This window comes from Peromyscus maniculatus, chromosome 22 (genome assembly GCF_049852395.1).
Source record: "Peromyscus maniculatus bairdii isolate BWxNUB_F1_BW_parent chromosome 22, HU_Pman_BW_mat_3.1, whole genome shotgun sequence".
Taxonomy (NCBI): Eukaryota; Metazoa; Chordata; class Mammalia; order Rodentia; family Cricetidae; genus Peromyscus; species Peromyscus maniculatus.
In genome coordinates this window covers 52,227,750-52,245,029 of record NC_134873.1, presented here as the reverse complement: position 1 = coordinate 52,245,029, position 17,280 = coordinate 52,227,750, and the positions used below count along the sequence as shown (strand labels likewise).

The 17,280-nt window shown below is 48.9% G+C and overlaps 1 protein-coding gene across 11 annotated transcripts in view; it reads right to left on the bottom strand.

The window, feature by feature from the left end:
- Positions 1-16,963, bottom strand: part of Mta3 (metastasis associated 1 family member 3) — a 140,639-nt gene extending 123,676 nt beyond the window's left edge. For 6 of the 11 annotated variants that reach the window (XM_076558775.1, XM_076558777.1, XM_076558776.1 and 3 more), the window contains exons 1-3: positions 9,705-9,831; positions 7,107-7,174; positions 999-1,092 (exon numbers count right to left, since the gene is read on the bottom strand). In XM_076558775.1, the coding sequence (XP_076414890.1) occupies positions 999-1,092; positions 7,107-7,174; positions 9,705-9,732 (190 nt within the window). In that variant the 5' untranslated portion in view covers positions 9,733-9,831. Of the gene's footprint in view, positions 1-998; positions 1,093-7,069; positions 7,175-8,777; positions 8,961-9,704; positions 9,832-16,883 lie in introns of those variants that run through there. The other 5 variants (XM_042267471.2, XM_042267474.2, XM_076558782.1 and 2 more) reach the window with 4 other exon arrangements.
- Between the last annotated feature and the right edge of the window lie 317 nt (positions 16,964-17,280).

Sequence of the window (17,280 nt, the reverse complement as noted above, 5' to 3'; positions counted from 1 at the left end):
AATAAGCAATAACAAAAATACTACCCTGATGGTTAGATAAAGCTAACTTTCAAAACATTGTATTTCAATTTATGCTAATTACTTAATAAAAGTATACATGATGTAATCTAAAGAAGTGTGATCTGGGACTGGGATGTAACTCAGGGGTAGAGCACTTCCCTAGCATGCATGAGGTCTTCAGTTCACTCCCTAACACACACACACACACACACACACACACACACACACACACACACACACAAATATTATAAATACATAAACCATATATATATATATATATATATATAATTATATCTCTGTCCGTACATGGAGAGAAGAAAGAGAGGAAACAAATACTACTCCAAAACTACTCCCATTTAAACTGCAAGGGAAATTAAAAGACTCAGAAAGGAGGTCCTTCAAGATGGCTCAGGGTATAGAGGTGCTGGCCACCCAGCCTGATGACCCACAGAACTACAAGAAGGTGAAAGCGCAAAGCTGACTCTTGCAAAGTTTATTTCATTCAGGCAAGATGGCATACACACACACACACACATACACACATACACACACACAATCACACACATACACTCACACACACACACAATCACACACATACACACACACAATCACACACACGCGCGCACACACTAATTTTCTTTTTAAAAAACAGAAGGGCTAGAGAGTTGGCTTTGAGGTCAGAAACATTGGCTGCTCTTCCAGAGTACCCGGATTCAATTCCCAGCACCCACATGGCAGCTCACAACCACCTCTAATTTCAGCTCCAGGGGATCCTACACCTTCCTCTGCTTCTGAAGGCACCAGGCATGCCTGTGCTGCACAGACATACACATGCAGGCCAACACCATACACACAAAATAAAAATTAAGAAACAAGTAAATAAAACATAAAAAAGAAACAAAAAGCTCCATAGTGACAGAAAACATTTTCCTCGCATCATGAAAAACACAAAACGTTTTTTTTTATTTTTTGATCCAAAAGAAAGCCGTTTCACTTACTGGCATGCTTATCGGCAAGCATTATAAGCGTGTTGGAGATATCACGTCGTCTATAAAAGCATACTACTTTTGCTTCCACGTTGCCACTTGCAGTCTAAGAAATAAGAAAAACAAAAGTCATACGGGACCTGAAGTCTCAAAGATAAAACACGCTTAAAAGCTGCGTGTGGCAGCTCATGCCTATAACCCCAGCACTTGAAAAGCTCAATCAGAAGACAGCAGAGTTAGCGGCCAGTCTGATCAACGCAGAGTTCCGCACCAGCCAGGGCTACGCAGCAAGACACTGTCTCGAAAAACAAACAACTGTGAAACCCGGAGAGAAGGAAAGGGAGGAAGAGCTCCCCTAACTTTGTGTGCAGGTGTTATGAGACAGGGTTTCCCGTAACCCAGGCTGGCCTTGAACTCTCTCTCCTCTTGCCTTCACCTCCCTCCGGCATTCACAACCATACCAGCCTGATAAAATTCCTCCAATTTTAAAAGCCACAAAGAATTGGTTCACGGCCCTGAATGTAGTCATTGCCGTCCATTGCTCAAACCCATCCCCAGACCGCACAGGTTAAGTGTAAAGTCACCCAGTCCCAGTTCTTCCATGACTCTCTGCAGGGGGCGGGAGCCTGTATGCAGGACAGAACTGCAAAAAACACACTCCACATAGTCAATACTCTCAGTTTACCTCCACAGGGGAAAATATCCAAAACTCTAAGTTCCCAACACGGAAGTCTTTCTGACTAGAGTCTAGAATACAGTGAGTTCGGCTGTAATTGACTGCAGCCGAGGCCCAGGCTCCTGTTCTAATATCTATAAATTCCGCAGGCCTTCAAGCAGGTCAATCATTCACTGGCAAGCTCTTCATAAAAACACATAGATTACAATAAAATGTTACCATAATGTCCGATTTCTAACACACGTGGCACACGCTTTCAGAATGTATCTGGACTTAAAGATATATTCAAATATCAAGAACATATACCATAATAAATTTGTCAATTTTACCAGGCTCAGCAGCAACATTTCAGTTCAGCAGCAATATTTTAGTGACAAACGGTACTGTGGAAATATTGCCCCTTCAAATTGAAATCATATTAAATTCCTTCCCAAATGCCAATATATTTCGTAATGTTGTGATCAAACTCATCCTCCAGAAGCAATGATCCAGCAATCTGCTAAATGAACAGGCCGATATTTCCATGTAAATAAAATCTAGGGCTGACTCTATGCGCTTTCTCATTTCTGTCTCATTAGCGAGGCTCTCCTAACAGCAAGTTCTACAAAGATGATTAAATTCTCAGTTAAACCTGCTTGAGGGAGAAAGATGTAGTTCAGAATATTTCTTCTTTTCACTTTTTTTTTTTTTTTTTGGCTTTTTTGAGACAGGGTTTCTCTGTGCAGCCCTGGCTGTCTTGGAACTCACTCTGTATACCAGGCTGATCTTGAACTCAGAGATTGCCTGCCTCTGCCTCCTGAGTGCTGGGATTAAAGGGGTGTGCTACACACACAGCTTTTTTCAAGTCAAGATCTGACTACATAACAAAGGCTGTTTTAGAACCGGCAATCCGAGGGGGTTGGGGCGGGCCCACACCTTCAATCCCAGCACTTGGGAGGCAGGGGCAGAGGCAGAGGCAGAGGCAGGCGGATCTCTGTGAATTCAAGACCAGCCTGGTCTACAGAGCAAGTTCCAGGAAAGGCGCAAAGCTACACAGAGAAACCCTGTCTCAAAAAAAAAAAAAAAAAAAAAAAAAACAAGAAGTGGCAATCCTCCTGCCTCAGCCTGCCTAGTGCTAGAATTAATAGTGTACAGCATCATACTTGGAGGTAAAAATAGCTGGGTGAGTCTGGGTGATGAACACCTTTAGTCCCAGCACTCAGGAGGCAGAGGCAGGAGAATCTCTGTGAGTTAAGGCCAGCCTAGTCTATATAGTGAGTTCCAGGACAGTTAAGTGGGGGCTACACAGAGAAACCCTGTCTCAAAAAAATCAAAAACAAGACAAAACAAAAAAACCTCTTTGGGTCTGGAGATGGCTCAATGGTTAAGAGCATTGGCTGCTCTTCCAAAGGGCCCATGACTCAATTCCCAGCACCCACAGGGCAGCACACAACTATCTATAACTCCAGTTCCAGGGAATCAGACATCCTCACACAGACATCCATGCAGGCCAAACACCAATGCACATAAAACAAAAATAAATAAATAATAATGATAACATCCTCAGGACTAAGGGGTGTGGCTCAGTGGCAGGGCGCATTCTTAGGATGTGCACAGCCTGGGGTTGAATCCCCCGCAAGGACAGTCTTCTCCCGGGCCGCGCACACTCTTGACTTTGGGATCTCTCAGGACAGTGCAGTATTGTTCTTCCCTTACAACTGCGGAGGCTTTGTCCATCCTCGGGACTACAGTACAGCAGCGCTCTTCCCTTCCACAACATACACACAAACCATTTCTCTGAAGCTTTGCTAGTCTAAATAATGCTCCATTGAGGAGTGGCTAGTCTGATGTGTAAAGCAGAGTGTGCAGGGACTGGGGTGGGGGTGCGTGTGCTATAGATGTTAACACTGAGCTTGGTGGGACGCCCCTCCTAGAATCAGACGGAGACAGGACAATGAGAATTGAAGACAAGCCTGGGCTTTTGTCTCAAAACAAAACACAGCCCAATGATGATAGCACTGGCCCAGCATGTTCAAGGCCCTGGGTTCAAATGACTCCAAATGACTCCATGTCTATTGCCAATAGTTCCCAAACGGCAGGAGGGATCCTGATTGAGGCTCCATGAAATGGCTTTAGGGAATCTTTGGAAATTATTTGCAAAAACTTGTATATGCAGATGGGGTAACTCAGTACCTCACCAATGCTCTAAGCTCGACATTCAATAGGCAGAGGCAGGAGGATTGCCCCAGGTTTTGAGTCCAGCTCAGTCTACATTGCAAGTTCTAGGGCAACAGGTCTACACTGTGAGAATCTCTCAAAAAGCAATCCAGCTCAGTGGTAGGGCATCTGTCTAGCATACGCAAGGGCCTGGGTTCAGTGGGTAGTGATGGGTGGGAGCGAGGGAAGGCTATAGGTATAGCTCAACACCCCAGTTAGACAGGCATGTTGGAAGCCCCTCTGTGATTCTAGCATTCAGAAGGCAGAGGCAGGAGATGAGTTCAAAGCCCACCTCTGCCTCATAGTGAGCTCAAGACCAATGTAAGCTATGTGTGAAATAGAAACTTTGAGGTCAGCATGAATCACCAAGAAAGTTCAAGACCAACCTGGGGAACACAGCAAGACTTGCCTCACGCTGGGCGTGGTGGCACACATCTTTAATACTAACACTTGAGGCGGGCAGATTGCTGTGCTTTTTGGGGCCAGCCTGGTCTACACAGGAAGTTCCAGGCCAGCCAGGATGACAGAGCGAAACTGGGTCACAAAAAATAAAGCATGCAGTCTCAATCTTTGTTTTGACCATGGGGGCCCTTTTAGCCACGGAACCATCTTACTGACCCTCTCTTGTCCTTTAAAAGATTCTTTTTTTTCTTCTGTTTTGCAGTGCCAGGGGTGGTAAGAATTAGAAATGTAAAGCAAGTGTCACACCACTGAGCGACACGGCCTTGACTTAAATATTTGAAGGTGATAAACGACGTGGGCAGAAAGTAAGCAGGAGGCATTTTTATTTGTTGTTCGGGCTGGCCTTGAGCTCTCCGTTGGCTGATAAAGACTTCCCACCCCCCAGCCTCTATCTGCTCAGGGCTGGGACTATCGGTGTGCACACCACCACACCCAGCTTTTTCTGGGCTGGGCACTGGACCCAGGAGCTGTGTGTGTGTGTGTGTGTGTGTGTGTGTGTGTGTGTGTGTGTGTGCTAGGCAAGCACTCACCAACTGAGCTGTATTGGGCACTTTCAGACACTGAAAAAGCATGGGTGATGTACAACATGTATTTTAGAGATGAAGATATCCGCCATCGAAGTAAAAGTAAAATTACAGAGGTGCTAAACGTAAAATGTCGCACACAGGAGAGAGCTCTGTAAACGCGTGATCTGGAGTTCCATTAGTTGCCTCTTCTGAGTTAGGAGGGTGAAAGAACCCAGGACCTTGCCTGGTCTCCTTAAAACTCTCGAATTTTTTTAGATTCAAAACTAAAATCTCTTGATAAACATGGTTCGATGTTTATTTTGTGTTCTTCTGCACATCTCTCACCCCAGGCCTCAGGAGAGAGAGCCAGGAGTTCACAGCCAGCCTGGACTTCATGCAACCCTGTCTCAAAACCAGAAACCAAAACCAAAACAACAGCAGAAACTTCTCTTTTTTACGTTCCCTAGTCTGTACTCAGATGAAATGACAACGTTTTACAGGAAAACACATACATACATATAAATTTATTCATACTACGTTGTGCTTGTTTTCAAAAACCATTTTCCCAAACTAGTGTGTCTTTTGTTTCAGTCAATAAAACATTTTAAGCATCTTAGGATAAATGATTGGCACATAGGTAAAAGCATTAAATAAACAATTGTTGAACTAATGCCTTTCTGAATTGTGTCATGGGGTTTTTGTTTGTTTGTTTTTTCGAGACAGGGTTTCTCTGTGTAGTTTTGGTGCCTGTCCTGGATCTCGCTCCGTAGACCAGGCTGGCCTCAAACTCAGAGATCCGCCCGCCTCTGCCTCCCGAGTGCTGGGATTAAAGGCGTGCGCCACCCCCACCACCCGGTCATGTGCTTATACATTCACCAAGTACCATTCACCAAGTACTTTAATTCAACTGACCTTTAAATCACTCTGTAGACCAGGCTGGCCTCGAACTCAGAGATCCACTCTGCCTTTCCCCACCCGACTGGTTTTCGTTTCCATTGTTTTTTTAAATTTTGTTTTCCCTTCCTTTCGGTTTTTGAGACCCATCTCCCACTGGCCTGGAACTCCCCAAGTAGGTTGGCCCGGCTGGCTTGTGAGCCCCAGGGCAAGGACTGTACGCAGGAGTCACTAACCGGTTTTTCTTGCTATCTTTGAACATGGGCCCTGGGTGTTTGAACTCGGGTCCTCAAGCTTCCCAGGCAAACGCTTTACCACCTGAGCTATCTTCCCAGCCTCCCATTTTGTTTCTCGAGACAGTCTTAAGCAATAAAACCCAGGCCAGGAGCCGGGCGGTGGTGGCGCACGCCTTTAATCCCAGCACTCGGGAGGCAGAGGCAGGTGGATCTTTGTGAGTTCGAGGCCAACCTGGGCTACCAAGTGAGTTCCAGGAAAGGCGCAAAGCTAAACAGAGAAACCCTGTCTCGAAAAACCAAAAAAAAAAAAAAAAAAAAAAAAAAAAAAAAAAAAAAAAAAAAAAAAAAAAAAAAAAAAAACCCAGGCCAGACTTGAACTAGATAGAATATTCCTGGGTCCGTCTCCCAAGTGCTAGGATCACATTGACTCATTTTACAATTGTGGGGCGGGGTGGGTGAGACAAGGCCTCATTCTGTAGCCCAAGCTGACCCTGAGCTCCCACGGGCCTGACCACAGGCGTAAACCGCCATACCTAGTTCAGAAGGACTCTTCCTTCTAAAGCTAGGGGAGGAAAATATGAATTCATTAACAATTGCAAAACACAGCACTTGGGAAGCTGAGGCAGGAGGATTGTGATTTTGAAGTCAGTGAAAGCCTGTCTCAAAGAAACAAACAAAATACATACTACAGTTCTAAACATGAAAAGGAACCAAGAGAGTTCTTTAAAGAACAGACCTGATCTTCAACACTCAAAGCAATCTGAAGAGATCTGCAATCTTTTATTCAAAAAAGACAAAAAAAACAAAAAAAAAACTCTTGAATAAAAAGTAAACACTCAAAAGCCTGTAGAACTCTGTAGACTGTGAAAGACTTTCAGAGTCTAGAACTGAACGGCAGGCATGGCAGCCCATGCCTTTAATCCCAGCACTCAGGAGGCAGAGGCAGACGGATCTCTGTGAGTTCAAGGCCAGCCTACAAAGCAAGTTCTAGGACAGTTAGGGCTACACAGAGAAACCCTGTCTGGGGGGGGGGGGGGGAATAATTCTTAATCTGGAACTCAAAGTAAAAATCACGCCTTAGGCCCTTTACCCAGAACCCCCAGTGGAAAGCACCTTGTTTTTCAACAGCTGACGCAAGGACGCGGCTCACCTTGTTCAGTTCTTCTATTCTTCTGATTAGGTATGGGTTGCTGGAGGAATTCTCAAAGTAAACATAATCTGCAATCAGAAAGTTACAGAATTTTTCAACAAATAATTCATATTAGACAGCTCCCTTTTTTGCTGCTGTCTTTTGCTTGTTTGTTTGTTTGCTTGCTTTTGGACAAGGTCACATTACACAGCCCTGGATATCTCGGAACTTGCCATGTTAACCAGGCTGGCCTCAAACTCACAGAGACCTGCTTGCCTCTGCCTCGGATTAGAGTGCTGAGATTAAAAGTGTGCAACAGGGCCAGGCATGGTGGCGCACGCCTTTAATCCCAGCGCTCAGGAGGCAGAGCCAGGTGGATCTCTGTGAGTTCAAGGCCAGCCTGGTCTACAGAGCGAGTTTCAGGACAGCCAAGACTACACAGAGCAACCCTGTCTCGAAAACAAACAAAAAAGTGTGCAAGCTTATTGATACAACTTTCTATATTAGGCAATTCACCTTAGTAAGTAGATAATCCACTCACTGTAATGCAGCCTCACTAAGCTGTACCCCGTCTGTTACTTTCATAGACTTCCCACTTTTAAGCAGCCCAAACCGATTTATAACTCAATATCCCCCTGCCTCATACTCCTAAGCGTTGGGAGGGGTGGCATGCACCACCACCCCCTGCTTAAGTTTCTCTTACTTTTGCTTTTAGGAATAGCTTTCCTGGGGTTGGGGATTTAGGTAGAGCGCTTGCCTAGCAAGGGCAAGGCCCTGGGTTCGGTCCTCAGCTCCGGAAAAAAAAAAAAAAGAAAGAAAGGAATTGCTTTCCATTAGTCCAAGGTGGCAAGAACTAGCTACGTAACTGAGACTGGCCCTCAGCTCCTGAGCCTCCTGCCCCTACCTCTTACGGGCTGAATTTACTAGCACGTGCCACAATACCCGGCCTTAATTAATTATTTAATCAAAAAAAAAAAAAGCATGACTTGGTGTAATGCGGGAGGGGGGCTGCAAAGACAGGATTACAAAGCAGGAGCCAGCCTCAGCTACATTACATTCCAAGACTTTGTCTCAAAAAGAAAACAAAACAAACCAACAAACAAAAAGCATAAGCCTTGAGTCCTAGCACTTGGGAGGCAGAGGCAGACAGATTTCTGTGAGGCCAGCCTTGGTCTACAGAGTTAGTTCCAGGGCAGCTAGGGCTATGTAGACACCCTGTCCCAAACAAAACAAAACCAAAACCACCACCACAATGATAGCCAGACATCCTCATCACTATCGCATCTTCCCAGGGCAGCTTCCGCCGCATCCTTTCCCTCCAAACCAATCGGCCCTGGAGAATGTTTCTTACATAAAACTGTTGACCCAAGACAAATGGAGAGCCAAGAGAAAGGCTTACCAGCCCAATTTCATTTCAAGCATCAACTTAAAAAAATAATAAATAAAAAAATCCGGCGGGCAGAGTGGGTGAGAGAAAGCCTGGTAGCAAACTTTTCCATGCTCTACCTGGGAAGGTGAACAGGGCAGGGCTCCTTGCTGAGAGACACAGAGCCGGAGTTGAGATCTTTCTGACCCTTTTATCATATTTGATCCAACTCCATTCAGGCCCTTATAAAGAAATCACGGCAAGCTGTCAACTAAACCTACAAGATTTCCCCAAGCGTGGCTGGAAACTCCCTACTGTGTGTTTACCTGAGGGACTAGACTGCACAGTCACGGTCTACCTCAGCGGCTCCCTCCAGGCTAGGCTCTCCGCGGCTAAGTGGCCTCATTTTCGCCAGGCCATTCCCTAGCACCATCCATCAGGAAGGAGCTCAGCTAATGAGCGGAGAGGGAAGAGGAGCCAGCCTCGCTCAACAAACACGCCACTTATCTGAATTATTATTTTACCAGGAAGGAGGGAGGGAGGGCGTCGTGAGCAGGGAAAGTTTGTTTGACCTTATTTCTCTCTTCTGCAGGAGAAGGCTGGGAAGACAGACAGCAGAGCCAACGTCCTGGGCTGAGCTCAAACTCCCCACCTGGGGCTGCGGATCCCTGCCCCCCCACACACACACACATACAGCCCCACTCTTGGGGGGAAGGGGGGTGCTGAACGAGAACCCGAAGGGGTTGGGGGGAGGTGGGAAGCCGCGGAGGTGCAGACAGAGCCCTGGCTCTGCAAACAGGCCTGTCCAGCTGTGCCACCATCGTCCCCCAGCCCACACGGAAGCAGAAGCAGAAGCAGGGTCGGGGGTGGGAGGGCGAGGGGGGGGAGGAGGTTGTCCCCAGCTCCCCACCCCACCCCCTCCACTCCCCAGTGCCCAAAAGCCACGCGAGGAAAAAGCCACTTGGCTAAGGGGGCTTGCAGGGGCCCTGTCCCTTTGGGGCGCTCGTAAAGGTGGGGGGGAGGGAGGAGGGTGTCCGATGCGTGTCCCTAGCAGAGGCCTGGAGCCCTGCGACGCCGGGCAGGGGCGGTGGGGGAGGGGAGTGGGGGTGGGGAGCCCCCCCCCTGCTCCCCGCCCGCCCGCGGCGCCCTGGGCCCGGGCTCCCGGGGCTGCGGGCGGTGAGCGTGCGCTGCCCGGACCCCCGCTCCCGCCGCCCGCGCCCCGACGGGGCCGGGGAAGGGCCGGGCCTTCCTACCTCCGACCCGGTACATGTTGGCCGCCATGTCCGCCCGCCCGCCCGCGGAGCCCGAGCCGAGCCCCGCCCGCCGCCGCCGCCGCCGCCGCCGCCTCAGCCTCGACCGCCGCTGCCGCCGCCGCCGCCGCCGCCGCCTCGCCACGGGGGAGGGGGAGGGACGGGGAGGGGACACCGAGGGAGGGGGCTGTGCCCGCCCCCAGCGCCGGCCGAGCGACGCCGAGCGGGCCCGGGAGGCCGGAGAGCAGCGGGGGGGACGGGGCGCCGGGCTGCGGGGGACGGGGACCCCGGGGCCACCCGCGTGAGCACCCCGGGGCCAGGGTCTGTGCAGGGACCTGGGTGGGGACAGAGGATCGGGCACTGCGAGCGTCTGTCTCCCTTTGCCCTCGTCACCTGTCCACCTTGGGACAGGTTCTCGTTGCCTGCTGCTGTCGTCGTCCCCCCCCCCCGGGGACACCCCTCCCCTCCCCTCCTCCTCTCGGTGTGACCTCAAGCCCATATGAACGCCCTTCTGGGTGCAACTCTCCCGATTTAGTCAAGGCAGGCGACAGAGGCTGGCGTCCCTCCCTCGAGGTGACAGAGGGTGTTTGGTGTGGCTTTTAGAGCCTGCAGGCAGGCCCTGGCTCCCCAGCTCCGAGAAGACCCCATGTGCACGCAGCTTGGCCAGTCTGAGACCCAGCCACGACAAGAGCTCAGAGAAGCTGGATCTCTACCCCCAGCCCCATTGGGGGGGGTCTGTCATGGTTGGGCCAAAGCTGAGCTGAGCAGAACTGACTTCCCCACATCCTCAGGCCTTGCCTCTAACCAGGCTCTCTCTGTTCACGGTGGCGCGTGCTTTAACCAAGAGAAACCTTTGGCACAGGAAGGCTTCCGCGGCCGGTAGGGGAACAGGGTTTCCACAGTCTGCCGTGGCCCCCAGCAAAAGGAGGAGGTCCTGTCCAAACAGTTTGGTGTAGCTGGTCGGCTAACTGGCCTCCCCTCCCCCTCGGGTCGTCTTGCAGTATTGGGGATTGAAGCCAGAGCTTTGCGCATCCTCCTCAGTGAACTGGAGCTGGGGAGCTCTTTCCTGTTTGCTGGTTTGTTTTTGAATTTTTAGTACATTTATTTATTTGTTTGTTTGTTTGTTTATTATATACGATGTGAGGGCATGATGGCCCTGACACACAGGTGTAGGTCTATCCTATGGGTCTGGGGATTGAACTCAGGTAGTCATTCCTTACTGAGCTATCTCACCAGCCTTATTTATTTTAAGCAGGGTCTAGGCTCCAGGGCTGTCTCTTGCCGCCCCCAGCCTCGGCCTCTCAAGTGCTGGGATTGTATGAGAGGTGTGGGATACCATGCCCTACTGGAGAGCTTTTAAATGGTTCATTTTCCCATGCTGATTAGGTATGCATGCCCTTTTCACATTCCTTGTGCCCTTCCCTGAGAGTTTGAATAGAGAAGGCCCTCTAGGTAGTGAGCATCTGTAATCCCAGTACCCCGGAGGCTAAAGCAGGAGCCTCTCTAGTTTGTGGGCAGCTTGGGATACTGAGCAAGACCTTCTTTCTGGACTGCCTTGCCCCAAATGAACACACAGCTTCCTTTAGGAAAACCAAGCCATTCCGAACTACACCCAGACACGGTTGCGTAATAAACATGACAAAGATCGTCCACTAGTGAGTGCCTGGTGATACAGACTGAGTTTCAGGTCTGTGCCAGGGTGGGAGGTGTCCCCAGAAAAGGAGACTGCATTTGCGTTGATGTTCCTTTATCACAAAATATTGAGGAAAAATAATCTTAGGAGTAGCTGAGGCAAATAAATAAATGCGCTTTTGCCGTTATCCCACGGATTAGTCCGTGGCCTGTTTTCACATCTATAAAGCGGAGACGTTACTTCCACCGCACAGGTGTGAGAAGGGTCGGCTGTGATGATATCTGAAGATGCTTTGTAACCAGACCACGGGAAAAAGCACTACACAAACAGCAGGTGTCTGTGGCTTCCTCTTTACCTTAGGAAGCCTCAGATTCCAGCGGAGTCAGTCCTTAGAAGGCTCCAACCTGTGAGCCCTGGACTCGTCAGGCTCAGAGAGGAAAGCAAACGTGCCCTGGCACAATGACAGCACAATTGTTATTTATCGTGCATGGCTCTTCCGAGGGAGATCCCCCCAAAAGCATACTGTGGCTTATCTACACCAGTCTCTGAGCTGACATGCAAATAGGCCGAATAATTCACCTGGAATGGTCTCCTGGCATCGGTAAGTACTAAATGTAATTCAGTGCTTTCCTCTGGCCCAGCAGTCTGCTGAGCTTCAAAGTCTGTCTTCTAGTAAGAATGCAGCCTTGAACATTTCAAGGAAACGGATCATGAGTTTCAGAAGGTTTGCTCATAGTGTTTAAGTAATAAATGGACAAGAGTTGGTGGGGAGGCGGTTACAGGGGTAAAGATGCTTGCTGCCAAGCTAGGCGACCTGATTTTGATCCCTGGAGCCCACATAGTGGAAAGAGAAAACCAATCTCAAAGGTTGTCCGCAGAGCCCCACATGCACATCATAGCCTACATACATGCGCACATACACACTACTAAGTTTTCTTCTTGAAGCCCCATTTGGCATGAAGAGCAGGAGTTCAAGATTACCCTAAACTGCTTAGTAAATCTGAGGCTAGCAGGGCCTCCGTGGCTGGGATGTAGCCTAGTTGACAGAACGTTTACCTACAATGCATGAAGCTCTGGGTTAGACCCTCGGTACTGAATAAACCCATCCTGATAGCCTATGCTTCTGATCCCTGCACCCAGTCCTTGGGTTGAAAGTTGATAGGAGGACAGAGCGCTCAGGGTCTTCCTCAGCTACACAATGTAAAGCCATCCAGGACTACACCAGACCCCATCACAAAACAATAAGTACAAAAATTTTCTTGCTCAAAGTTTGTCTGTATTGTTGTTACTTCCTTGTCTGCTTGTGTCATTTCCTCGGGGTTTTGAGGTCCCTAACCTTACCACAATAAGTGTGTGAAAGGGGCTAAGAACGTTTCCCACGCCCGTCCACACTCAACTTTTCTCCTTAGGAGCAGCCTCAGCCTGGAGACCCCATTACAGACTAAGTAATGATGGCGACCACACCAGACTCCCTCGCCTCCCCTAGATTCTGTATTAAGCCCCTTCTACCTCCAGCTCCAAGACAGGATCCTCTACATAGCAAACGCTTAATATCTTAAAGAATCGGGAGGACGGGTGGCTCAGCAGTTAGAGCATACACTGCTCTTCCAGAGGACCCAAGTTAAGATCCCAGGATCCATATCAGATAACTCACAATTGTCTGTAACTCTATCTCCAAGGGATTCAACATCTTCTTCTGGCCTTTACATATACCTACACTCCCATGCATATGCCTGCACACAAACACACATACATACACATAGATAAAAATACATCTCTATTTTTTTTTTTCAAGACAGAATTTCTCTTGTGTAGCCCTGGCTGTCCTGGAACTCCCTCTGTAGATCAGTCTGGCCTCCAACTTAGCGGTCCACCGGCCTCTGCCCTCCCCAGTGCTGGGATCAAAGACATGTGCCACCACCACTGCCGGGCTATCAAAATAAATCTTAAAATAAAAAAGAATAAACGGAGGCTGAGGTTTGTGGCTCCGTTGGTAGGACACACACCTAACATGCGTGAGGCTGAGTTCGGTCCCCAGCGTTGAATAAACCAGGTGTGATGCCGCATGTTAAAGACTTTGTGTTAGCGAGGTCCCTTTTCTCTCTGGCCATTCTCAAGCACCCCTAAAGAAGAGAGGTTCTCCTCAAGCACATCAGAAGCACCAAAGCCAATGAGGTCTTCCCACGGGTGAAGCTTCCCATGGCGGTTGTGATTAGAGCAGCGCAGGGAAAGGACTGTCGGAGGCCCACGTGTGTGTCCCTTCTGTTGGTATCCACGACCCCGACCCGTCAGCTGCAAGAAAGCTTCAGATGAGCCAGGTGTGGTGGCATCTACCTATGATCTGAGCTCTCTGGAGGTGGAGGCAGAAGGACCAGGAGTTCAAGCCCCGCTTGGGCTACACCAGAGCTTATCTGAAAGAAAGATAAAAAAGAAAGAGATGCTGTCACTGCCGAGATGGCTCAGTGAGTAAAGGCACTTGCCACCAAGCCTGAAGACCTGGGTCCAGTCCCTGGGACGTACGTGATGGAAGGAGAAAACCAACTTCGGTAAAATTGTTCCCTGTCCTTACACACACACACACACACACACACACACACACACACACTTAAATTAATGTAAGAATAATTAAAAAAAAAAGGCATGGCGGCCCATACTGTTAATCTCAGGAGGCAGAGGCAGGCAGATCTCTGTGAGTTCAAGGTCAGCCTGGTCTACAGTCACAGAGTGAGCTCCAGGACAGCCAGGGCTACACAGAGAAACCCTGCCTCAAAAATAAATAAATAAATAGATAAATAAATAAATAAATAGCCTGGCGGTGGTGGCGCACGCCTTTAATCCCAGCACTCGGGAGGCAGAGCCAGGCAGATCGCTGTGAGTTCGAGGCCAGCCTGGGCTACCAAGTGAGCTCCAGGAAAGGAGCAAAGCTACCCAGAGAAACCCCATCTCGAAAAACCAAAAATAAATAAATAAATAAATAAATAGACAAACAAACAAATAACTAAATAAATAATAAATAAATAGAAACTTAAAAAGAGACAAGAAAAAGAAAAAAGATATACACATGAGATAGAGAATTAGGGTTTTTTCTCAAATTAGGGATGGAGTTTTTTTTTCCTTTTGGCTTGTTTTTTTCCTACAGTTTTTCTCTTCAGGCTCGGAATTTTCGTGAAAGGAAAAAAAAGGGTTCTGTCTTCTGGCCGCAGTCTGGGAGCCTTGTGATATTGAAGTAGGAAAGGAGCCTGGGGGCCTAGGGTGTAATTAATCTGGAGCTCGAGCAAGCTTTGTTGGAGACACTGCAGTCCTGTTTCTCTTTTCTATGATTTATCACCCCCTCCCTTTCATGAACTTATTTTGTTTTTTAGCAAATTCCTTTGGAAAAGTCCAGCCCGTTTCAGATATTTTAGGGAGGTCCTGGGCTGTAAAAATGGACAAATGCATCCTAGAAGAAGGACTTGTGACATCAACAAGCAATACAAGAATGTCCCTAAGGGGAAGGAAGTCAGCACAGGGAGTTAGTTCACGGCTTCTCCAGGCCAGGCTTCCCACCCCACTCCCTGGCTGAAAGCGTGAAAGTCCAGATCAGTTTCAGGAGGGCTCAGGTTTCCTTCGCCATTTTCCTTTCAGATGCGGTCATACTGTGTAGTCTGGCTAGCCAGGAACTGGCCGTGTAGACCAGGGTGGACTCTGCCTCCCTCCCAAGAGCCGGGATTAAAAACATTCCCTGCCAACCCTGGCTGAGATCCTGTATATAGTTCCCTAATGGCCTCAGAGGGGCGTGAGCTGAGGCATTTGGTTCGGGGCCCCAGGAAGGCTCCTTCTCTGAAGATGGAAGTAGGGTCTGGAAGTTACAGTGGGGACTGAGATGAGGACCCAGGGGATGGATTAGTCGCCAGTTGATTCTGGTGTTTCCCTTTTTCAGCCTATTGTGGATTTGAATGAGAAAAGGGTTGCCATATAGGGTGTGGGAGCTGAGAAAAAAATTGGGGGGGGGTAGGAGATGTAGTATGGATGTTTGCAAGAGTGAATTGGAGTCTGGTGTGGTAGCACATGCCTCTAATTCCAGCACTGAGGAAGCAGAGGCAGGAATATTTTTAGTTCAAGGCCAACCTGGTCTACATAGAGAGCTCCAAGGCAGCCAGAACTATATACAGAGAGACTCTGTCTCAAAAAAAAAAAATGCAGGTGTGTTTGTGTGTGTGTGTGTGTGTGTGTGTGTGTGTGTGTGTGTGTGTGTGTAAATCAGGCTCTAGTACCAAGAGTTACTCAGAGAGGAAGGGGTCCAGGACAGGAGGGAAGGCATGAGGTGGGTGAAAAGGGGAGCTAGCTTGGCCTAGAGCAGAAAATGGGCTGAGAGAGAAGTTGAGGGGTTTGTTGTTCGTGGAGGAGGAACAGTTAAATCTGGAGGCTTCCGGGAGATGTGGGATGAAAGGAAAGCCTTAAGGCTTATATGCAACTGGTTGGAGACAGGTAGGTGGAGGTCCCTGAGTATAGGTAGGGATACAGGAGCTGAGGCATGATTAAGTTTGGTGATGGACTGGTTGGTTCCAGGTGCCTTTGGAAGTGTCCGGGTAGATAGTTCCTGAATTGTGAAGAATTCGGTGAAAGGCCTGGAGTGTAGGAGAAAGATCAGAGCTGGAATTCCTGTCTTCCCTGTCACCATTAGCCCACAGCCCAGCCTGTCTGGTCTCGGAAGTAAGCCAAACCCTGGCCCCAGGGTTTGAAGCGGGCTCCTGAGAGCAGAAACAGGTTTAACAGGTCGGGTTCGGCCCACAGAAGTCAAGGTCCAAATGCGCAAACAGGCAAGGCATGGGCCGTCCCACAAGTCCCTCCCCAGGGCAGAGTGCCCAGGCCGGCCCTTGACTATAGCCAGGAGCGAACATGAGCATGACCCGATAGAGTCCTAACCCCCAAGACTTCCAACCCTTGTGGTAAGGAACAGAAAAGAGAAAGGACCAAAGCCCATCTGGTTCACCTCACCCTTCCCTCCTCACCCTTCCTCAGATGGCATGGTGGGTTGACTGAGTCTCATTGTCTCCTCAAAGGAGGGAGAAGGCAGAGGAATGTCTACCTGGAAACTATGAATATGGCCTGGTTTGGAAAAAGACCGCTTATCGGCGTAACTCAGTCAATGATATCAACATGGGATCATCTTGGATTAGAGTAGGCCTGAAATCCAAAGACAAATGTCCAGACATAGGTTAAGAGACATCACTGATGACGAAGGAGAGGGTGGGTCAGGGCCTGCAGAGACAAAAGGGCGCAAAAATCGAATGGCGGAGGCTGGAGGTGCAGCATCTGCCGGCCGTGTGTGAGGCCCTGGGGACTTTCTTCAGCACCACAGAAAGAAAAAGGCAAAGCCAGGCTGGGTCACGTGATAGCCCATCCCACTGATTGTAGCATCCAGGGGTGAACAGGCATGAGACTCAGGAGTTCAAGGTTAGCCTTGGCCACACTGAGAGTTCGAGGCAAGCCTGGGCTACGTGAAACACTCTCTCCAAACACAGCAAAAAAAATTAAACCAAATAAGAGAATAATAGGGAAATACTCACAAATCCGTGTTATGCCCAGATCGCAGGAACACTCAAAAGACGGAGACCGAATCCCATATGTAAAAAGCAAAGAGCCTTTATTTGTGGTGTGAGCAGAGAGCCTGAGCCCAGGCAGGGTGGGGTTTTTAATCCTAGCAGAGGATGGGGTGAGGAGGTTTCTAGGGTTGAGGACCCTGATTGGCTGGCATTTTTCTAGGAGTATGGGGAATATTTGGAATGTCAGGTATTTCCCTTCAGATGGAGGCCCTCCCTGGGTGGGGTCAGCTCATGGCCTCTGGATCTGGATGTTGCCTGTCAGTAAGCCTGTCACAGAAGCTGTGGTCTGAGTCTCCAAGCCTGTCATGGCGGCTATGTGGTCAAGCTGTTTTGGGCCCCCACAAGCGGCCCAATGCAATCT